The following is a 23,672-nucleotide window of genomic DNA, read 5'->3' as shown; positions in this document are numbered from 1 at the left end:
CACTGATGGAAGTACCTCAGATATAGCTTTAGCACTGCATCCGTTATACTAGAACTGGAGTACGTTTCTGTATGAAATAAAGAATAAAAACAACCCTAAAAGCTTTTCATGTTAGTAAAGATGTTTTCACTCTTCTGCTGACCTTCTTCAGCATAAGTATGTGATAGTTAAGGGAAAAAGGGTTTCTTGCTGTGTGAGTGCTTGTAGCAGAGGTTTTGTCTAAACTGGACATGTCTTTATTAAAACAAGCGCAGAGAGCAACACTGAAAATGTCTTCCCTCTACTCCCGGTCTGTTTCGGTATGGGTTTCCGATCATTGTGGTCGGATTGTCTGATATATCCAGTGCATGCTGCTGCGTTAGCTGTTCGTTTGGATGTCACAGTAGGACTGCTGCAGTTGACTCGGAACCACATGGACCACATTTCTTGTTAAAACCAGAGCAGAGAGCCACACTGAAACCTTGTCTTGGAAGAGAAGATGTTTTGCACGTCTCCTGTAGTGATGTGTCCCCTCCTCTCACAGAACAACACGGAATAAAGGGAGGATATTTTCTCCTCACCGTTCTGCTAACAACATTGGCGCTGTCATTGACTCAATGTGTCTGTTTAGGGGAATGTACTTCTGTGTAGCCAATTTGATGTGATAAAAGACAAGCAGGAGGGGAGTGGAGATGATTGCTCAGGGTTCCATGTACCATTCAGTCTCCACACAGAGAGAGAGAGAGAGGAGAAAATGAAGCTATATAAATTTAAGTCACCAGTAATAATAAATTCCATATAAATAAGGACAGTACCAGGTTGTGTACCATAGCTTTCATACAAAACATTATGTAAAATTTAGTCATTCTTTCAGTTTTATGGCATATTTATTGCCCTCATGCTTCATTAAGAGTTTGATTTATTTGGGAAATATTTTGATAAAGCAGTGTTATTTATTTTAATGGCTTTCCCAGATCTATGTCAAATATATTCATGCAATGGATATGAGTCGATGTGACACGTCAGGTTAGCTGTTTCCTGCCAACAAGGCTTTATTTTTTACACTTTTGGGATCCTTCAATTCTCAACCCACAGACATGAAGGATGGCACACTTTCACATCCCAACACAAAATCACTCTGCCAGAACACACAATTCAGTCACACATTTCAACAGGCATCCCAGATAGATGTGGTCAACCATATACTAGGTTTTAACCCAGTATTGTTTATCTAGAGTTAGAGCCATTAATGCTACCATCAACAATAAAAACACAGGCTGTGGAAAACAGAAAGAGTTGCAGTGGTCTTAAGAATGAATGTTTTATTCCTAAGTCTTTACCTATTGCATGGCCCACTTCCCATGCCTATTGTAGGTCAACCAGATAAAGCTTTATCTGAGGGAGAGACTGACCGTGTTTTTATGTGTGTATTTCTCAAGCTTGTGGTGCAACCATCATGACAGATGATTTAGGAGGAGCTATTGCATCCCCACGGTACCCAGCTCAGTACCCATCTAATCAGAACTGCAGTTGGATCATCAGAGCACAGGAGCCATGTGAGTCCTGTTAAATGAGACTAGATAACTTTTAAACCAGTTTCACTTACAGGATGTGTATTTTAAGCCTTTGATTTGTCTTTCAGTCAACCATGTGACCCTGTCATTCACTGACTTTGAGATAGAGATGATTTACTCAGACTGCTCCCATGACTCTGTGAATATCCTGGATGGAGACAACTATCAGGCACCTTCCATAGGTAGGTATACTGTAGGGTGCAGACAGGTGACAGAAAAAAGCACACTATGTAAATTATTTTTACCAAGCCATAGTATTTTAAATTCTTATTCTGTTTGGGAAATTTTGTTAGGTACCTACTGTGGCTCTGAAATACCTCATCCAGTGACATCCTTCAGTAACGCTTTGGTGGTAAACTTCATCTCCGACAGCTCCGTCAGCAAAAGAGGGTTCAGAGCCACCTACTCAGCATCCACCTCCAGTAAGCCGTGCTTTGACATGCTGCCTAAAGTTTTGTCTGGAGATGTAGACATTGTTTAAATCATATTTTTGATGCATAGGCATTGTTAAAAGGTCCAAATAAAATTCATTCCTCTCACTTTTTTCCTTCCCAGGCTGTGGAGGAGATCTTGTGATGGAAAGTGGTGCATTTAACAGTCCCAACTTTCCAGATGCATATCCACCTAACGTAGAGTGCGTGTGGACCATCAGAAGCTCACCAGGGAATCGACTCCAGCTCTCCTTCATGTTTGTAAATTTATTAATTGGCTAATCTTTGGCAGGCCCTTACCAGTTTTCCAAAGCCCAGTGTCATCTCTTCAGATGACTCTTTTTATAAGAAACAACAGGGAATTTACTTAAGCTTCAACTGATTTTTTTTTCCAAATTCTTAGAAAATGTCTATCATTTTTAGGAAATATAAGCTAATGGACAAGATTCATCTCCTGTCCACTACAACATCTATTTTTACTATTTTACTATCTACTTTGCTTCCACTGTATTATTTGTGCATTTCACGTTACCCCCTTCTTGACCTTGCTGGCCACTTTTAAGAATAATTCTCACCACTACATTAGTCATTGTATTCTAATTACTGGAGTTTTCCCACCTGCAGTATTTCCTATTTCAGCTTTCTGTAATTTAAAGGGATATTTCAGTATTTTTGAAGTTGGGTTGTTTGAGGTAGTTAGCAGTAGTAGTGGCATAAACCTCTAAGGATTTCAGGAGCATTGCTTTTTCAAACAGAAGCACCTGCAGCTATCTAGCACTGCAGATGGGTGCAATTGCTCTGTGTAATTTAGTGAGTTTAAGGTAAAATTTAAATCAGTTGTGCACTATATTGAACATTTTTAAGCATTTTGTTTTTCACCCAGAAAACCTCTGTATTTGGGACTATTTTGCAGTGCAAGCTTAGGCTAACAGCTGCATGCTCTTACATCTCTTTGTATCTGATCAGCTGTTTGGGTCTGCAGGCAATAACAATGTACACTAAAGGTAGTAATTTCAGCTCTGTTTCCTTTGGTCCTTCCTCTTCATCAACTGACATAATATTCTCGTTAGTTAAACATAAAATGCAGGGTGCTTTTCTTGTTGTCAGCTATTAGAAGAATAAAGATACAGCCCTAAACTTACTTGAATGACAAATTTCCAGTCAGCTCTTCTGGTCTTGGTCAGTTTTTCACCAGCGTTCAGTGAGACAGGGAACTCAGGATGGGGAGTGATGCAGGCTGCTGGTGTCTGTGAGCCACTATTCCCTGATCAGAAATGTTGTCAAGACGTGTTGGGCTCACAGTTCACACACCTATAAGCAGGTGACTTGGGATCTGTCCTGCTAACCAGTTTTCATTGAAGTTTCTCCCCTCTTCATCAGCAGAAGTTGTTCCTCTGTGTACTCCTGCTTCAAGAAGGATCCCCTCTTATCCAGTGTACCTTGCCTGTCATCAACACCTGACCCTAAATCACTCAATTTTAGTTTAGTTTATTGTTGTCTGTTCAGATATGCTGAGGTAGAGGAAAATAGTGCCAAACTCAAAAGGCTTTCTTGGTAAAAAAAAAAAAAAAAAAAAAAAAAAAATAAAAATGTGACAGTTGAATCAGCATTGTTTTTTGGTCCATTTTTACCTAAAACTTGCTAAATTACACTGAGAAATTGTACCCAGCTGCAGCACTGTATAGCCTAGCATCCCTAAGCACATCACACCCTGAAATCTCTGGAGGCTAATGCTATTGCCAAGTACCTTATACAACCTGTCTCAGAAAATACCAAAATATCCCTTCAAAGTTTCACGTGTTTTTGTGCCTATCTATGGCTTCTGTCTGGGATCCAGGTGATTTAAAAAAAAAACAGCTATCTCCTTTTTTTTTGTTTTTCAGCATGTTTCAACTGCAGGGATCCTCCAGCTGTCAAAACGACTACCTAGAAATCAGAGAAGGAAACTCTACTGGGAGCCTTGTTGGCCGCTTCTGTGGAAACTCACTACCCTCTAACTACACCTCTTTGATCGGTCACATCTTGTGGGTTAAATTTGTCTCTGATTCATCGATAAGTGGAGCAGGATTTAGAGCCACCTTTGCACACTGTGAGTATCTGTTTGAGAAAAAACTGTACTTTGTGAGAAAATATTTCAGAAAAACAGCAAATGTAAGATTTTTTGAGCAAAATGTAAAATCTCAAAGGCAACGCTGGAAACATTCAGCCTTTATGAGCATTACAAAGTTAAAACATATCATTGCACAGCAGCAGTTTGTGGTGTGTCTCATTAAATATCAGTTCTAAAGGATGCAAAGTAAAATAATGTAAGTGTCCTAAATAAAACTAGGATTAAAACAGTACTTTTCTATTTTCTTTTAGTGTACGGCAATGATTTGACGGGGGATTATGGTCAGATAGCATCCCCACTGTATCCCAGGATATACCCCAATAACGCCCACTACCTTTGGACCATCACTGTAGACGGAGACAGCTACATCCAGATCCGCTTTTTGGACATCGACATAGAGGACCTGTATGACTGCTACTATGACAATCTCAAAGTAAGATTAATGTTTAATGCCACAGTCATGGGCAAGAGTAGATGCAGTAATTTGGTTGATATGGCACTTGATGGAACAACCACAAGCTTGATGCATTGACTGTTTTTTAATTAAGAATGTAAGTGAGTGATTTACCCCCACTGTTGCAGCACATTTATTATTTATTTTAAAGTCCCTGTAAAGTGAAAATAAATCCGTATTTAGGTTTGTTGTATGACAGGTCACTGCATTATGAATCTCTAGTTCACATTTCAGTAAAGTACAACATCTCCAAGTTTATAAAATTAAGCTTCAAAGTCATGAAAAATGAGGCAGTAAAATCTGCTCCAGGATGGTGTGGGCGTATCTGTTTAATGAGCAGACCACGCCTCCTGACCTTAGTTTGACCTTGTGATCAGACAGCAGCTGCTGGCCCTGTGCAAGAAATCAGAAAAAGTCAGTTTTCTGGGTCAAATCTCTATTATGATGCTTTAAATATCCATAGACCACTGTGGCTGATAGATTTGGTAAATTTACCTCAAAATTAAAAAAAAAAAAAAAACAGCATTTAACTGACAGTAACTTTCAATTAAGGCAGTAACATCAGCTAACAACACACTGTACTGAGATGAACTGCTCTGTGATTTTATATTGTAGTGTTAAAGAGGTGGGGTTTTTCCTACTGTGAGCTGGTGACATCACGAGTCCACATGCTTGCCCCGTCGACATTAAACCCAGCCAGGAAAGAGGTGAAAAATCTTTCTAACGGTCTAAATCCAGAATTCAGTCACATGTAGATCTCAGTGTTTTCAGCATAGCCTGTAGAAAGAATTGGACATCAGCTTTCTGCTTACAATAGTGTACGGGACTTCCGGTGTTCCTGCAGCCAGCCTCAAGTGGACACTCGCCACATTGCAATTTTTTGCACTTCTGCATTGGCTTCATTTTTCAGGACCGAAGGTTGCCACTTGGTTTTCAGCCATATTCCAACATATCTCAGAAATTTTAGATTTCACTTTACAGGGTCTTTAAATATATCTAAAATCAACAGGGGTCTAAAGTCTCAAGTATCATTTTCTTCTATGGGACAACCTCTTTAAAACTAGCTTTCGCCCTAACTACTTTATACTATGAGGTAGAAAAGGTAATATAAAATGTTGTGATTATACTGGTAAAGACTGATAAATGGAGTCAAATCTGGAACTATCCAGTGATATGACACTATCTGATCTACCCCACCATCATCTTTGTTTCCTTCCAGATATTTGACGGGCCCAGTGTTCATTACTACCCTCTAGGCACATTCTGTGGTCTTGGTCTGCCCCCACCTATCAGAAGTTCTGCAAGCACCATCACGCTACAGTTTCAGTCAGATACAGTCGTGGGAGGAAGAGGGTTTCTTGTGGAATGGACCGCTGTCCAGGACTCCGGACCACCGCCTACTATCCCACCAGGTTGATCACAACAGATTTTCCCTGTAGATAATGCTCTAAAGTCAGGGGAATTATATTTATCCAGCCATTTCAGTTAATGTAATGTATGCATGTCTGTATGGTAAGAACAAAATAGCAATAAAGCTATATATCATTGACTTGTGGAACCCTGTTATCAATAAGATGATGCCAAATGTCAATATTTTAGGCTAATTAAAACAAATGGTGCTAGCAAAGAATCTAGAAATAAATGTATTCAAGCTATTTTTCCTGTGTTACAAGATGAAAGGTTGATCAGATTATATTTTATTCTTAGTTGCCCTGTTAATCCCATCCCTATTATATATGTATTTATTTATATATGCCTTCATTTATTTATACATTCTTGCTTGCATGTATGTATGACCCATTGGATGAATATTCCCAAAGGAATATATTTTCATACTCTTATGTTCTGCATATTTCAGGTGCATGTGGTGGAATGCTGATAACAGGGGAGAACCCAGGCTTCATTTATTCTCCTGGCTGGCCTGACAGCTATGCTCCAAACTTGGAATGTACCTGGCTGATACGCTCTCCGGAATCAACTGTTGAGTTTAACATCTTGTCTCTGGATATGGAGGACTACCCCAACTGCTATTTTGACAGCCTTGTCATCAGAGATGGTAGGATGGTATAATCAACTGTTTGAAACTATGAAGACTGTAGGGTGATGGGTGAATGTGTTGGTTACTAATATTTCCCTTTTTTAATGAAAATTAGATGGTCATTAATCGAAAGGTTAAAAAAAAGCAGGTTGGATTTTGATCCAGTGAAAGAACTGACTGTCAGTCAAAGTTAGAATGTGTATATTCAACCTCAAGAGGTCAGAGCAACAAGAATTTTCCCAGTAGTTCCTGAAATTTGGACTCATTAACTCATCACATTGTCTCTATTAGGTAGTGTTCAGTCAGACCAGGCTGACCTAAGAAAACAACCCCTCATCAGCTGCCAGCCAGCTGATTCGCTCTTAGCACGCTATTGGCTAATTGCACTCATGCTTCCATATTTAAGCAGCTCTAGCCTGGCTATGCTTTCCTGCTCCCTCTGCAAGCTGCTTTATGCAACCCTCCTCCACCCCAGTTCATCCTCTATGCTATATTTGCCTTAATCAATGTCATTCTGTTGTCACTAATGCCTTTAACCCTCAGCCATGTAAACAGGAACACCCAAGAACACATACCTTAATTTACCTTGGACTAGAGGCCTCTTTTAATGCACAATGTTTTGTTGTTTCCAGATGCATTCTGGGGAGACTTGACCTCTGTTTACTGAGGAAGTTCTACTTCCTGTTTGTGTGCTGTCTTCTTTCAGGGTCATCGAGTCTCTCACCTGTGCTTGCTAGCGTGTGTGGTCGAGAACCTCCTGGTACTCTTCACTCAACAGGGGACTCGATGTACATTCACTTCTCCTCTGACAGCGTTGTTAGTGGCAGAGGTTTCAATGCCTCCTACTCCAAAGGTAATATAAATCATCAGCAGGTATTTGAACGTCTTTTTTCTACCCTTTTCTAGCAGACATGTGCATATAAATTCACCCAGAGGCACATCAAAAGTATAAACTACCTTGGGGATAATTCAGAAATATTATCTAAAAGCCTTTTACAACTGGAATAAAGTAAACTGGTTATTTTTAAGTCTGTGGTGTGCTTTGTGTGCTTCCTGATGACCCCTGAATTTTGTTGTCATCTAGAACTTAGCTGACATTTTACTACCACTACTACCATGACCACTCTCTAGGAAAAAAAAACACTTAAAAACAAATAAATATGCGTCTTTTAACAGACACTTCAAAATTAATGAATATAAATCTTTTATTTTCAGGTTGTGGTGGTCTCCTGCATGTAGACAGGGGCACCCTGAGCAGTCCCCACTACCCTCAGAACTATCCATCTGGTCTGGACTGTCGCTGGCATGTGATGGTAACACCTGGCTTCAGAGTGTCTGTCACCTTCCAGAGCCCCTTTCAGATCCAAGGGTTTGGGACTGTATGCAGCACAGGAGACTATGTGGAGGTAAAGAATGCATAATGATCAAGAGAACGACAGCACAAATGCACAAAGTAAAAAATGATATTTATATATAATCACCAGTGTCAGAGGTGTAGTCTGCATGGTGAATACTCAAGTCTAGGTGTCAGAATTGGTATTTTAAGCGACAAAAAAATAAAACACTGGAGGAAACCTTACCTGTTAGCCAGTACCATCCATGTTTGCAAAACCTCACTTAAGAAAGCATGAAAAACCCCTCACTATTGGTTTAATTACCAGCATTAAAGCTTCCTCTGTAAATTAAAGTGATGGATAACCCTTAGAGCTTACACCATTCTGTCTCGTCTGGACTTCTTGTCTTAAAAAGCTTGTAAAACATCAACCCTGTGGTGCACAGTCAAGCTCTATACATCTTTTTTTTTCAGGACAACCTGGGCTTTAAGAATATATCTACTGCAGTAATGTCACTTGAATTTAAAAAAAGGTTATAGGATTCTAAAGAAAAAAGGAAAAATATAATTGGAATTTGGAACTCAAAGATTTTATTGATAACACACAGTAAAGAATAGGGACTCCATCTCTTGGGGAGAAAATATTGAAAAAATAAACATTCTGTGAATAATGGTTTTCAAAATACACTCTTGATCAAAATTTAAGACCAGTTGAAAAATTGCAAGAATTTACATATCGCACTGTTGGATCTTAAAAAGGTTCTAAGTAGAGCTTCTAAATGCAAAAAGAAGAAATGGGAGTGAGACAAAAATAAAATGAGTAGCAATTTATTGAAAACAACAACTAAACTGAAATAGGCTGTTCATCAGCAAGTTATTTTTCAGACTAAAAAATGTAGATTGAAATGCCTTGGACTGACTTTATTCCCTTCAAGGCATGATGACTCCTTGTCCAATGTTTTGGATCAGATATTTATCTGTTGGTATATTTTCACACCAAAACTCCTGCTTTCATTTACAGCTCAGAAATGGCCCCGATGCTTCATCTCCACAACTGGGGGGTCGACTCTGTGGTTCAAGTCCACCCTCCCTACTGCAGACAACTGACAACCACCTCTTTATACGCTTTGTGTCTGATGCAACTAATGAGGCCAGTGGCTTTAAACTGACCTTTGAGGCCCACAGTACAGGTACAACACACACTGGTTTTACTGTTTTTTCCTTCCTTTTTGTTTGATTTTGTTAAAATGTCTATCCATCCATTTTCTATACTGTTTATCCCGTTGGGGGTCGCAGGGGTCTGGAGCCTATCCCAGCTGTCATTGGGCAAGAGGCAGGGTACATCCTGGACTGGTTGCCAGTCAATCACAGGACTGATCTGAGTAGCACTTTACCAAAACTAATCTCAAAGTCTACACAATCAGAGTCTACAATTCACAAAAGGCTAAGCTAAAAATCACAGAGCTGTAGGCTTCTTTGGAAGTGGCTGGTTAGGGGGGAGCAGACTGCAGCAGCAGATTTAAAGGTTGGGGGGTGGTCAGATCCAGTCAGCACCAGCACCTTCCTCTTCAATGATCCAATCAGCCACAGCCACCTACATCAGCAGCTAATCCCCTAGACACACCTACAGAGACACACTCACACACACTCAACACTGCAGGGGAGGACACAGAGCTGCACATGTGCAGTACAAAAGAAACAATACAAAACTTAACCCAGGGTCATAACAGCATGCTCTTTAATCTTATGTGGTATTAATGTTCTTGGTGCAGTAATGTGTTGTTGCTGGATGCACCTGGCTTTATATGGAGAAACTTGCTCTATTGCTCAGGTGTCATGCCATTATTATGCAATTAAGTTATGTTAGTTTTCTAATCATTCTTACATAGCCATTAGGTGCTTCTGTGAATTTGCCCAGTGCTTGTTTACTGTATTTTAAAAAAGGGATAAGGACATGGATGGTAAATGAGTAATACTAGTGAATACTGACAACTAACCCAGTTCAATCCGTTTTCTCTTTTCTTTTTCACAGCTTGTGGGGGCTTTATAGAGCTGAATGATAACGATCCTCCTGGATATATTACTTCACCCAACTATCCACAGAACTATCCTCAGAACATTGACTGTACTTGGGTGATAAGTGTGCCGAATGGAGAAGCTGTCCAAATTGACTTTGAGGGTGAATTCTATATCGAGCCCACGAGCAGGTTTGCAGGCCGTTTATTTTTACAGCAGCTTAGATATTGCTGCTTAGATTAAAATAGTAGAAAGTAGAAAAAGAAAAAGAACAACCTTTATGGCACCGTTTACAGTTGAATTGTAACAATTCTTCTTGGCAATAAATCATATTCCTAGGAAAGCTTGATTATTTCCCTTGTAAAGGGGGCCACATTTATGAGGAACAGGCATTTGTGGGATGAGCAGCAGAGCTGAGAAATTTAAGAATGGTCAGTTCTGCCATACTGATTATAATATCTGCTTATGTTTCAATTGTGTATTTCATAGCTGTTTGTATGACTACTTGGAGTTGCGTGATGGCTCGACTTCCAGCGCTGACTTGATTTCTCGTCTGTGTGGCAACACCCTGCCATCCACCCAACGTTCAACAGGTTCCTCCATGCTGCTCAGGTTTAGAACTGACACCAGCGTCACACACAAAGGCTTCAAGGCGAAATACTCTATAGGTAGGAAAAGTACAGTCATTACGCATGTTCAGAATATTGTTTTTCAAACCCAGATGTTTGTTTTTTTATATTTATCTACATCAGACATAGTGGGTCCAACAAGTAACCTGTAAGCTAACATTGCAAAGTTGATGGATCCTCTCCTGATCTTCCTTTTCAACTGGCAGCTCAGAGGAGGTTCACATTCATTAAGCCACATTCATTTCCTGAGAGGGGTGGAGTCACACAGCTCAGTAACATTTAAAGACACAGACATAGAAATGGCTTGTTCTGAGCAAGGCTGAAACAGAGGGGTTTTTAGACATGCAAAAATCCAATACTAGAGTGTTTTTCAGCAACAAACTTCACAGGCATGTTTTGGGGATCTCTGAGACGGATATAAACTTGTCTTGAAGGGGTGAAATATGTGACCTTTAAGTTGGGGGTTGTTCAGTAGATATTTAAAACAGTTTATTTTGTGTGTCAGGTGAGCACACAGGCACTGAGAGTTTGAGCCACTCAAAGTAACTTTAAATGTTTGATGTGTTCATCAGAGGATCTTGATACCCTAATTTTTTTAACCACAATTTTCCTTTTCTATATTTTCCTCCTAACAGCAACATGTGGAGGTACATTCATCGGTCAGAGTGGGACAATCCGTAGCCCTGGCTTCCCTGACTCTAATTATCCAGACAGTTCCAACTGTGAGTGGTATATTGAGGGTCCCACAGGACACTACCTTACCTTCAGCTTTGACAGCTTCAGCCTGCAGTCCTCTCAGAGCTGTTCTGCTGACTATGTGGAGATCAGAGAATACAATGCTTCAGGTAAGAAAGTCAGAGGAGCACTTAAACACTCTTTTTTTGCATACTTCTAAATAGAATAGCAAATGTCAGAATGGTGTTTTAGATGCCTTTAAATGAGCCAATGTCAGATTTTCAGTAATGTTCTGTGTTTGTGTAGGACCCCTGCTGGGCCGTCACTGTGGCAGTAACCTTCCAGCTTCCATCGATACTTCGGACAGTTTTGCCTACATCAGGTTTGTCAGTGACAGCAGTGGAAATGCAGCAGGCTTCAGTCTTACGTTTGAAGCCAGTGTTGAAGGTAGGATCATTATTAAAAAAAAAGGTTTGTCTGTTTTAGAATCACAATAACAAGATATTTTCAGATGTAGTACAGGCATACATGTGCATCTCAGGAAATTCGAATATCATGTCAGGTTTATTTTTAAAAGGGATTTACTTCACAACCTTAAAAGTCAATATATTTTACATTCAACTCTTCACAGTTACAAAAGGTCTTTTTTTGTTTGTTTTAATCTTGATGATTACTATAAGGCCCATTTCTGCCAAATAAAAAAGAAAAAAAATGTAAAATGCAGTTCTTCAAAGAAAAAATAATCATAATTGGGAGATAAAAAGTTGAAATTATGAGATAGAAAATTAATAATTTCAACTTTTAATCTCATAATTTTTTACTTTATATCTCATAATTATTATGACTTCCATCTCATTATTTCAACTTTTTGTCTCATAATTATGACTTTTATCTCACAATTTTGACTTTGTAGCTCATAATTTTGATTATTATCTCATGCTTTTGATTTTTTATCTCATATTTATGACTTTGGAATTTTTTTTTGCAATTGTCTAACCTTCACATTTTTCTTTTTTTAAGTAGCAGAAATTGGCTTCTGTAGTTACAATTTATAGCTCATGAAAAGTCAGAGATTCACTATCTCAGAATATTAGATTATTGTGGAAAATTCAATTTTCAGGGTTCCTGATACTCCCTAAAATCTTTGACTTAGATGGTCTGACATTTATTTGAAACAACCTCCTGAAAGCCAAGCTTTTCTTTGGCATGCATTTTTATTTTCTTCCACTTATTTAGGATAGGTGAAACATCTAACACCTTAGCCCTGTCTTTGAGTAGGAAGTAGTTTTCACCATAGAAAATGAGGACAACAGGCTTGTCCTACTGTACAACAGATTGTTTTTCTAATACATTTTGAGTAGTGTTTCAGCCAGTTGGTAGGGATGTATTCGGTCCCTAAGGCCAGGTATGAACTAAAATTCCACTAAAAGTTCTGGAGGTCTTGGAAGATTCCTTTTAAAATAAGTGGAGAGTTCCAAAAACATTTTAAAAATCCCCCTAAATTCACCCAAAATTCAGACAGGGCTATAAATTTCTGTTAAGGTCCAAAATTCCTTTAAAAAAATCACCTCAAAATGTCCTCAAATATACCCCAAAACATTTCAGATATACATCCAATTTTTACCCAAAATTTCATACAAAACAAACAAGTTTCCCAAAAAATCCATGAAAAGTCAAGAAAATTTCAAAAGACATTCTCCACCAAAATTTACATTGAAATTCTTATAACTATGAATATCCGTCAGTCAATCAATCAATCAATCTTTGTTTGTATAGTGCCAATTCACAACCAAATTTATCTCAAGACTCTTTACAAAGGAGGCAGGTCTAGACCATACGCTCTGTTGTGGCCTATTATACTAGACTTGCTTTAACCATTAATATTATAATAAAGACTGTACCCTATTATAATAGACTTTCTTTAACCATTAATATTATAATAAAGACTATACCCTATTATAATAGACTTGCTTTAACCATTAATATTATAATAAAGACTATACCCTATTATAATAGACTTGCTTTAACTATTAATATTATAATAAAGACTATACCCTATTATAATAGACTAGCTTTAATGATTAATATTATAATAAAGACTATACCCTATTATAATAGACTTGCTTTAACCATTAATATTATAATAAAGACTATACCCTATTATAATAGACTAGCTTTAATCATTAATATTATAATAAAGACTATAACCTCTGATAATAGACTAGCTGTAATCATTAATATTATAATAAAGAGTATACCCTCTGATAATACTCTAGCTGTAATCATTAATATTATAATAAAGAGTATACCCTCTGATAATAGACTAGCTGTAATCATTAATATTATAATAAAGAGTATACCCTCTGATAATAGACTAGCTGTAATCATTAATATTATAATCAAGACTATACCCTATTATAATAGACTTGCTGTAATCATTAATATTATAATGAAGAGTATACCCTGTTATGATAAAAAAACTGCATTTTTTCCCATGAAAGTATTAAAAAAAATTCAACATTTTCAAGAATATTCTAAGATTTGAGATTTCAAAACAAGTTCTGTAACCCATCCCAAGTAAATCACTTACACTTTTATGAAAATTGTGGACAATTTTACAAAAATCTAAAAACAGAATTTATACTATGTTGTAGTGTGTCCTCATTTGCAGGGTCTCAGGAGGTTATATCATTCTTTTTGAGTTTATGCTTCTTGTGTTATGATAGATATCAATTTTCTGTTTATTGATAGAAATGAGGCATTAAATGTGTCAGAAATCATCAAATAAGGGTGTTTATGACCCAAAAAAATATTCAGTGCATTGAACCAGATAAATCAGCTCTGTCTGGTGTAGTGAGAAATCTCACGTGCCTTTTCTTCTTTGACCATTTGCTGCTCAAAATATGGTATTAATTCTCATCCGCCCAGGTTTGAAAAAAAGGTCTTAAATTTGATTGTTAAACTTTTCAGGAACCTTTTTTTGTAAAGGTTTCCTGAGGCTTCATTATCTCATTCTAGTTCAGTGCATACAACTGCAATCACAGGGAAGACTGCTGACTCGACTCTCTTCTAATCCCCCCTATTACAGTCTGTGGAGGAGAGTTGAATGCTCCCTTTGGAACAATATCCTCTCCCAACTACCCCAACCTCTACCCTCACAGTCGGCTGTGTCGCTGGTACATCATTGTGACACCGGGCCGCCGGGTTACTCTCACTATCAATGACCTGCGGCTGGAAGATTCTGGTTCTTCATGTGTTTACGACTATGTTGAAGTGAGTTCCATTATGCTATAATCTACAAATGTATATCACAGGTACATTTTTTTCTATTTAAGGAAACAAGATACAACCTAAAGAAGAGTGACTAATAAAGTCAGAATTGTGAGTTTAAGGTCAGAATTGTGAGTTTAAAATCAGAATTTTGAGATTAAAGTTAGAATGCTGAGATTTAATTCTGAATTGTGAGATTAAAATCAGAATTGAGATTAAAGTCAGAATTCTGAGATTAAAATCAGAATTCTGAGGTGATGGTAACTGTTAAACTTTCTAGATTAGAAATAGGACTTTGAATGATCTCAGATTTTATAGGAAGCACCTGAAGAGGAGCTAATGTTGACTCATGATCTCTTCCCCAATTCTCATCATAACGTTGTTTTGTAAGTCTACTACAGTCATGCTGACCTATAATATATCTGAATATGTTGTACTGTACTGTGACTGTAAAACTGTTGTTTATCTCTGTGTTGAAAGTTTGGTAAAAACCTCTTTATTTTAGGCCAACCTCCATAGTTTAATCCCACAGTTTTCTAAGCCTGCTGCCATACTAACATGAAAGACCTGATCTTTGAATTGTTGCTGTCTTGCCTCAGATCCAGCACCTCAGTCTCCATGTCATCTTTTCTTCTTCATCTAGATATGGAACGGGTTAACTGAAGACGCCCCTCGCCTACAAAGATTCTGTGGTACTGTACCTGCAGGCACCCAAGTGCGCTCCTCTGGCAACACCATGGCTGTCGTTTTCCGCACTGATGCCTCAGTGTCCAACGGAGGCTTCACGGCTTCTTACTCCTCGAACGAACCAGCAGGTTTGATGATTCTTTGGAACCAAGTAAAACTTACCTTCCACCTAAAGTAAAACCTACAAAACACTGAGATTGCTTGCTATAACCTCATCTATAAATTACTGTACATTTTATAAAAAAAGAAGACCACTTACATGGAAAAAAAGGAATACCTCAATGTGCCTGAACTTTTTTTTGGTGTATTTATAACAAGTAACAGGATAGGATGCATGACTGCCCAGTAGTAAATTATTTACCTGTAAGTTATAAACCAGATGTATCTGATTGATGTACTTGCTCACCTCTTTTTTTTTTTTTCTACTCCAGCTATAATGTCATAACGAGGATTATTTGATATCCCTCCTTTGTCTTGCTCCATCTTTTCATGCTGGCATCTTTTAGAATGCGGGGGAGATCTGAGCAACCCAGCCGGTGGGAATTTCACCTCGCCTGGGTACTTAGTGTCCAACTACTCCAACAACCTGAACTGTGAGTGGCTGATTAGGAACCCTCAGCACGTCAATTCTTCTATTGTGGTGCTGATAGAAGATCTTCACCTGGAGAACCACCAGACCTGCGAGTCAGACTACCTCCAGTTCCGCTTGGGTGAGTTCTTGCTATGGGGTGTTTAAAAGTGGGGTCTAAAACACTTGCAGCTTTCAATGAATGCAAATAAAACTCCTACTACAGCTATTTCTGCTCAGACCAAAGCCTCTTACTTGTGAACTGTGTGATCCACTGAAGTTCCTTCCATGGTTCCAGCAAGTTAAAAGTCTTGTGATGACGAGACTCGGTTTTAGGGTGGGAGTAGGGCTTGTATCGTCCTTTGGGTGGTGGGAGAAGAGTTCCATGCCCTTCTTCGGGTACTGGTAGACTTTTTGCAGTAGTCCTGTCCAGACGATGTTGAAGGATGAAAGAAACTCTTTGTACTCGACCAGCCGATTGCCAGCAGCGCCAAAACTTACGCCAGCTGGGAAAGTAGAGTAACAGTGGAAGGCAGCTGGTCCGCTGCTGTACAAGCGGTGGTGTTGCCCTGAAGGGGGTTAACATTGTGGACCTTCTGCAGAGTCTCCTAGGTCTCCTTCTATCAGAAATGGGAACAAGTCCCCCTGGAAGGGCTACTGGGAAGATGAGTCTCTCGGATTTTCTCCCATGGTCTGAAAATTTCCCTTCAAAACCACATAAGCAGGCCTCTGCAAGGCCTGAGTGTTTTCACATGGCTGATTCCCAACATGTGTTACAATAATTTGTATCTTTATTGTTTGAATGTTCTGATAAACAAGAAAAAACCAAACAAGTAAAAAGTCAAATAAATGTTGAGTGAAATATGTTATATGGACTAATACAATAATTAGTCTTTGCTTATAATGTTTTTTTATTTTAAAGTTGATATATATCGCTAAAGTAGAAGTTCAGGGTTACCCTTGCAATCAAATATATATTTTTCATTGTAATTTTTTTCTTTTTTCCTCTTAAAAGTACCCGTTCTTTAACATATGTGCTCAATGGACGCTTTTAAAATGGTACCAGTGCTGAAATATTGTCAAAAAATAAATAAACAGAGACACTCAACCCTGATTAGAATGCTTTCAAATCTGGCCATTTTACTTTTCTCAGACTACTAAACTTCATGTTCCCTTCCTTTAGGTGACTCAGATGGTGAACTATTGGCAAAGTTTTGTGGGCAGACCATCCCACGAGTTCCAATTGTGGTCTTTACTCCAGAACTCTGGGTCCATTTCCAGACCGATGCGACCCAGGGAGACCTGGGCTTCAAGGCCAAATACTTGTTCTCTGGTAAGACAGAGGCAGTCTTCGTAAAAAGCACATTTTAAATTGACCGGATTTGAGATAGAAGTTTGTCTAATTTCTGTGGTTTAACTTTACAGAGTGTGGTGGATGGCAAACAGGAGAGGGAGGGGCATTATCAAGTCCCAATTACCCCAACATCTACCCAAGCCCCAGTCGCTGTGCTTGGCTGCTAGAAGCTCCAGCAGGTCACACGATTACGGTGAGTCTCTGCAGGATGACCAGGTTTAGTCTTTTTCCTTCACCTGTTGCACTGCCTGTCCCATCAGCAGATCTCTTTGTCCTGCAGCCGGCCAAAGTCACAAAACATGTGTAATGTGCCTTAGTTTAACGGGGCACCACCCCAAAGACAGGGAAAAACAACCAATGACTTAAAAACTAGAACTGCTGACTGGTTCATAGAGTTTAAATAATGGTCTGTCATTGCTGACTTTAAGGGTGTTTGTCTAACAATTCCTTTTCTTTTGGCAGCTAACCTTCAGCTACTTTAACCTGGAAGCTCACACAAGTTGTGGATGGGACTCTCTCACAATCTTCAATGGGGGATCCCCTGGCTCCCCAATTATTGGCCAGTACTGTGGTACGACCTCCCCAGGAACCATCCAGTCGGGATCCAACAAGCTTGCTGTAGTTTTTCTGGCTGACCACAGCGTGTCTAGGGGTGGTTTTATGGCCCAGTGGTCGGCTGATTCCTCAGGTGAGTTTACACCAGATACATACATATTCTACATTGCTTAGGGTTTTTGGGAAGATATACTTTAATTCACAGCGGGACCTCTCTTAAGTCACTCAGTGATTTTTTTGAACTTTCAAAGTGTAATCACATATTTTTGTTTTCATACAGGCTGTGGAGGGGTGATCCATGCTGATTCAGGAACAATAAAATCTCCAAACTATCCCCAGAACTTCCCAGCCAATGTGGAGTGCTCCTGGCGGATCATTGCCCACGAAGGAAACCACCTGGAGATGAGCTTCAGCAGTGATTTTCAGATTCCAGACAGCAGTGGGACCTGCGAGAGTAGCTATATCAAGGTATCGGTGTTAAAGGTCATATATTTTACCTTTTTAAGACAAGTTTATATTGGTCTCAGAGGTCCCCAAAACATGCCTGTGAAGTTTGTTGTTCAAAAAAAATTCCAGTATTGGATTTTTGCATGTCTTAAACCCCTCTGTTTCAGCCCTGCTCAGAATGAGCTGTTTCTGTGTCTGTGGCTTTAAATGTTACTGAGCTGTCTGAGTCCTCCGCTCTCAGGAAATGGATCTTGCTTAATGGATGTGGTTCTCTACACCCATTAAGGCACATCCAGGAGGAGGGCAAAACTTTCTCCCAAGCCGAGAGAGGCAACTGAACCTTAGGGCGGGGCTAACTTCCCACATGACATCATGAGGGCAGAATCTGAGAACGGCTTGTTTCAGCACACATTTTCTGAAAGTTGGAGAAAGAGAGAGGGAGAGGGAATGGATTTTTCTGATTCTTGGGGGGATTGTGAACAGGCTAGGGGCATATATTGCTGTTAAAAAAGCCTGAAAATGTGATTATGTACCCTTTAAAGACAATTGCCTGTTGCTTTTATATTGTGATGCTAAATTTATGTTGCCTTTAAATGTAGTTTAAAATAGGCTATGTGTAATGTTGCTTGCCAGCTCTCCCAGACAAAGTAAGTTCATTTGCTGATAATTAATCCTATGCATCTTTTATTGAAGGTATGGGCAGGACAAACCCAAAACACCGAGGCTCTGCTGTCAACAGGCTGCGGCTCTGTGGCCCCGGCTCCAATTGTCGCTCCATATAATATCATCACAAGTCGATTCCAGGCTACTGGAACCCCTGGCAGAGGTTTTTCAGCCACCTTCATCACCAGTAAGAACCAAATAGTCAACAGGAAATTAGACAGGACTGACTCACTTTAATAAAAATTCAGAGCACACAATTCCAAGTCCAGACACTCCAGAGAAAGTTCCTGAAATGTCTTTTGTTCAACAGGATGTGGTGCAAACTTCACAGCCCCCAGTGGTCGTGTGGTGTCCCCAAATTATCCAGCCGACTACCCCACCGGTGTCAACTGTAACTACACCATAAATGCTGGAGAAAAGACTGTGGTTGTCCTCACCTTTCAGACTTTTCAATTGGAAGGCAAGTGTTAGGAGAAATGATAAAACGTCAAAGAATCTTTATTGGCCTGGCACTTTTTATCCTGTAATAGCCGAAATAAAACTACGGGTTAAATCTTAGCCCTTTATTCTTTTTCTAGCACACTCCAGCTGTCTGTATGATGGTGTGAAGATCTACAACCTGGCCACAAATGGCCCTGCTATTGCCACTCTATGTGGTTCCACTATTCCAGGGACTTTCACCACCTTTGGTCCCATGTTACTTAACTTCTACTCTGACTCTGTGGTCACTGATGGCGGCTTCTTGGCACAGTACTCAACCATTCGTAAGTAACAAAGAGAAAATATGACTAAAATTGAATTAAATGATTGCTAGTAAACATGAATTGATTGTTAGAAACCTTTTTAGTCATTGGGGAATAAAGGCAACAAATTAAATTTCTATTTTACTTATACAACTTATCTCTCATTGTGTGTGTTTGTGCGTGTGTCCAGCATGTGGCGGTTTCTTTAACAGCAGTATGGGAACAGTGAGCAGCCCAGCCCTTGCCATGACAAACTACCACCACAACATCAACTGTACCTACCACATCATGGTTCAAGAAAACAGGGTGGTGGATCTCAAGTAAGACCTGCAACAGATGCACCAACTTTGTAAGACTAGATCCATTCCTCCGCCCAGGTCGGAGCATTGATGGTGGTCCATCTTGCCAACATTTTAACAGAGTGTTTTCAGTGCTAAATGAATATGTAGCTATGAATCAGTCCTATGTATGAAAAAGCTCTAGATCTTATTCAGTGTTTTCAGCTCTTCTCCATGCCTTCTTGTGGGTTCACAGGTTCAACACCTTTCACCTGGAGGCCTCCTCTTCGTGTCGTTATGACTATGTGGCGGTGTACGATGGACAGGACTCATTGGCACCTTTGCTGGGGAAATTCTGTGGTACAGTCTTGCCACCTAATTTACGCTCCTCCACAAACCACTTGTTCATTATCTTCAGGACAGATTCTTCTGTGAATGGGATTGGCTGGAGGGCCGTTTACAGTGAGACGCTTGGTAAGTCAACATGGATCCGTTTGTTTGCGGGGCATGCATAAAAAATAACAATTAGAAAAAAATGGACTGTAAAAATGTATCCGTAGTCACAGATTTGACATAGAAATAAGTCCTCATCCTAACACTGCAGTATGGTGTAAATTTTTGGACATCTTCAGGTCTCAGGAAAAGTGTCATATAAAAAGGCATCAGGTCTCAGGAAAAAAGGTGTCCGAAAAAAAGGCTTCAGGAAAAAAGGTATCAGAAAGAAGGGCATCGGGTCCAAGGAAAAAAGTATAAGGTCTCAGGAAAAGTGTCAGATAAAAGGCATCTGGTCTCAGGAAAAACGGCGTCAGGAAAAAAAAGGTGTCAGGACTCAGGAGAAATGGCGTCAGGAAAAAAAGGCGTCAGGTCTCAGGAAAAAGGGGGTTAGGAGAAAAGGCGTCAGGAAAAAAGGTGTCGGGTCTCAGGAAAAATGGCGTCAGGAAAAAAAGTGGTCTGGTCCCAGGAGAAAAGGTGTCAGGAAATAAAGGTGTCAGGTCTCAGGAAACAAGGCGTCAGGAAACAAGGCGTCAGGAAAAAGGGCTTCAGGTCTCTGGAAAAATGGCATCAAGAGGCAGGTAAAGGGCGTCAGGTCTCAGGAAAGCAGGTGGGTCACCCTTTTTCCTGAGACTTGACGCCTTTTTCTTTCTGGGACCTGATGCTTTTGCTTAATATGACACCTGACACCTCAATCCAAGACCTGAGGATGTTCTAAAATGTACACCGTACTGCAGGCCCTCTCTGTCTCAGTTAGAGATCATAGCACACAGGAATCATCTGCTAGGTGATTGTGTCACTATTCTTAAGGTGTACCATGTAATAAAGCTAGAGTCATAGCCCACTCTAGGTCCACTAGTGTCAGAATTTCTGTGGCCCATAAAGGCAGCTAATCTGCACCTGCTGTAAACTGTTTACATTACAAACAACATTTGAAAAACAAATGTATCAATGTAAATACATTACAAATGGACTAAAAAAAACTGCTGTAAAAGCCAAAGTTAATGCATTTACATCAGACAAGTTAGGAAAAAATAAATAATGCATTGTCAAAAACACAGAAAATAGGGTTGCGGTCCTGTACAGCGTCTTTTTACCCAGACAGCAAAGGAGCCTCGGAGGCTGAAGCTGCCAGGCCTGGGCTTAGTTGGGAAAGTGGCATAGCAAAGTGCCAACCCATACCTGTCCTGAATAGCTTTGTGCTTTTGAACTATCTGCAGGTCCAGCACAGGGATGTGGCGGGTATCTGTCAATGCCAATGGGCATGTTTGGTTCTCCAGATCCAAACCTGGATGGGTTTTATGAACCCAGGATGGACTGCATGTGGACCATTGAGATGCCACTCAACAGGGTTGTCAACCTGACCTTCACCTCTTTTGAACTTGAGAGCTCGTCTACTTGCTACTACGACTACGTCAAAGTAAAAAACCCACAGCATTTATACTTTTAATTTGAAATATACAAATAATTTATTGTGATAACATATTTTGTATGAGCACAGGCTATTAAACAGTATTTTAGCTGTTCTTTGACATTTACATTTATTTATGAATGCAGAATTGCGATTTTTAGATCCTCTAAAAAAGCTTTCTTTGCCCTACTACAGGTCATATTTATTATTGTTCTGTAAATGTCTCCAAATGTTTTTTTTTTTTTAATTTCTATCAGGTATATGATGGTGACAACGTGAATTTCCCTCTGGTTGGAACATTTTGTGGAAACACCATTCCTTCAACCTTTGTATCATCTGGAAACTTCCTGACTGTCCACTTTTTCACTGATAGCTCAATCCAGAGACGAGGCTTCAATGCTACCTACAGAGCAGTACCATGTAAGACCTTTTCTCCGAACCCTTTCAATATGTTTTTTTTCCTTTAAAATACACTATCTGCTCATTCAAAATCCAATACTGGAGTGTTTTTTCAGCAACAAACTTCACAGGCATGTTTTAGGGACCTCTGAGACCAATATAAACTTGTTTTAAGGGGTAAAATATGTCCCCTTTAATCATTAGGATAGCATGATCAGCCATCAGCTCTGGCAGGCATCTCTGCTATAAACACAGCAGCCTGAAGGTCCCCCATGCTCTCTGAGCATTAGTGGACTGGGTTTCTACTAGTGCCCTTACACAAGTCGCTCCTTAAAGGACCAGTAAGTAGCTTGACCAACACTCCAATATTGGATTTTTGCAAGTCTAAAAACCCTTCTGTTTCAGCCCTGCTCAGCACAAGCTGTTTCCTTTTCTGTGGCTTTAAATGTTAATGAGTTGTCTGACTCCGCCCCTCTCAGGAAATGGATGTGGCTCTCCTGATCCTCCTCTCAGCCATAGATATATATAGAAGAGTAGATATGACACGCTCCTTTGAGCTGCGTGCCTACGGCGAGGCTAAGCTAGTGGGGGCAAATGTGTCGGGGCAGTCCATAGTTGTAGATGGCACGAAAACTGAAACAACAAGGATGCCTGCACATTGTGCTGCATGCGGTTGCACACTACACCGTACGGTTGAAACAAGGAAACTGGAAATAACCTTTCATAGGTAAAAATAGTTTTTGGCTCTTTTTTCATTATTAAATCTTGTTGAGAGCTTCAGTGACTACCTGGCTACTAGCAAAACACCAACGCAAGCTAGCAGCTTGACAGCCAAATACCAGACGATTAATAGTAGCTGTAGTGTAGTTGTACAAGCAGCAGTAGTAGTTTAAATTGCCTTTAAAGTCGTAGAAGTAGTATCAGCATTTGTAATAGTGTTACCAGTTGTAGAAGCAGTGCCAGTATCAGCAGTAGTAGTTGGTCCAGCAGCGCCGAGATCCCAAAGTGGCTTTTGGCAGCACAACAATTTCAGTGTACCTGTTTCTAACTTGTACAAATGGCAATAAACTCTATTCTATTCTATCTCCACAGTGTGTTTGTTGCTATAAACATATAAATGTAGAGAGAGAGATAAGGAGGGAGAGAGACAAATAAATTAATATTATTGATTATTTGATTACCTTTATAATTAAATCTTTCGATCTAAAAACATATTTTCTATATATGTATATTTTTATCTTTCTATTTTTATAGATACAACTATATGTCTATGTATATACATTTATAAATATATAATGGCTGAACATAAACGATTCCCAGACCTCTGGACTTAAAGAGTAAAATAACTAAAATTGTAGGCTACATTGTAGAAAGCCCTTTAATGTTTTGTTTTGTTTTTTTTAAATCAAATGTTCTGCATTAATAGCACATGTTTTGACGTTGACAATAAAGCAAACCGCGTGAAAATTGGTTGAGAAATGAGCAAGTTATTATTTATTTTCAATGTACATGCATTGCTTTTAATGAGAACGTCGGCCCCGCCAAGATGGCCGCCACGTAGGCACG

General features: G+C 39.5%; 1 protein-coding gene across 1 annotated transcript in view; it reads left to right on the top strand.

The window, feature by feature from the left end:
• cubn (cubilin (intrinsic factor-cobalamin receptor)) overlaps positions 1 to 23,672 on the top strand; it is a 63,597-nt gene that overhangs the window by 35,309 nt on the left and 4,616 nt on the right. Inside the window, exons 33-61 of the mRNA XM_041814316.1 lie at positions 1,419 to 1,535; positions 1,622 to 1,735; positions 1,847 to 1,975; positions 2,109 to 2,241; positions 3,868 to 4,073; positions 4,346 to 4,527; positions 5,768 to 5,960; positions 6,407 to 6,604; positions 7,293 to 7,439; positions 7,802 to 7,992; positions 8,941 to 9,109; positions 9,952 to 10,126; positions 10,425 to 10,603; positions 11,200 to 11,409; positions 11,546 to 11,686; positions 14,328 to 14,512; positions 15,153 to 15,324; positions 15,703 to 15,906; positions 16,948 to 17,097; positions 17,190 to 17,311; positions 17,581 to 17,806; positions 17,954 to 18,141; positions 18,814 to 18,970; positions 19,094 to 19,243; positions 19,362 to 19,547; positions 19,717 to 19,846; positions 20,061 to 20,278; positions 21,517 to 21,716; positions 21,965 to 22,127. Coding sequence (XP_041670250.1) covers positions 1,419 to 1,535; positions 1,622 to 1,735; positions 1,847 to 1,975; positions 2,109 to 2,241; positions 3,868 to 4,073; positions 4,346 to 4,527; positions 5,768 to 5,960; positions 6,407 to 6,604; positions 7,293 to 7,439; positions 7,802 to 7,992; positions 8,941 to 9,109; positions 9,952 to 10,126; positions 10,425 to 10,603; positions 11,200 to 11,409; positions 11,546 to 11,686; positions 14,328 to 14,512; positions 15,153 to 15,324; positions 15,703 to 15,906; positions 16,948 to 17,097; positions 17,190 to 17,311; positions 17,581 to 17,806; positions 17,954 to 18,141; positions 18,814 to 18,970; positions 19,094 to 19,243; positions 19,362 to 19,547; positions 19,717 to 19,846; positions 20,061 to 20,278; positions 21,517 to 21,716; positions 21,965 to 22,127 — 4,935 coding nt within the window. The remainder of the gene's footprint in view (positions 1 to 1,418; positions 1,536 to 1,621; positions 1,736 to 1,846; positions 1,976 to 2,108; positions 2,242 to 3,867; positions 4,074 to 4,345; positions 4,528 to 5,767; positions 5,961 to 6,406; positions 6,605 to 7,292; positions 7,440 to 7,801; positions 7,993 to 8,940; positions 9,110 to 9,951; positions 10,127 to 10,424; positions 10,604 to 11,199; positions 11,410 to 11,545; positions 11,687 to 14,327; positions 14,513 to 15,152; positions 15,325 to 15,702; positions 15,907 to 16,947; positions 17,098 to 17,189; positions 17,312 to 17,580; positions 17,807 to 17,953; positions 18,142 to 18,813; positions 18,971 to 19,093; positions 19,244 to 19,361; positions 19,548 to 19,716; positions 19,847 to 20,060; positions 20,279 to 21,516; positions 21,717 to 21,964; positions 22,128 to 23,672) is intronic.

The sequence above is a fragment of the Cheilinus undulatus genome, linkage group 19 (assembly GCF_018320785.1).
Source record: "Cheilinus undulatus linkage group 19, ASM1832078v1, whole genome shotgun sequence".
Taxonomy (NCBI): Eukaryota; Metazoa; Chordata; class Actinopteri; order Labriformes; family Labridae; genus Cheilinus; species Cheilinus undulatus.
Note: the sequence above shows the minus strand (reverse complement) of the source record. Positions and strands in the feature narration are given on the sequence as shown.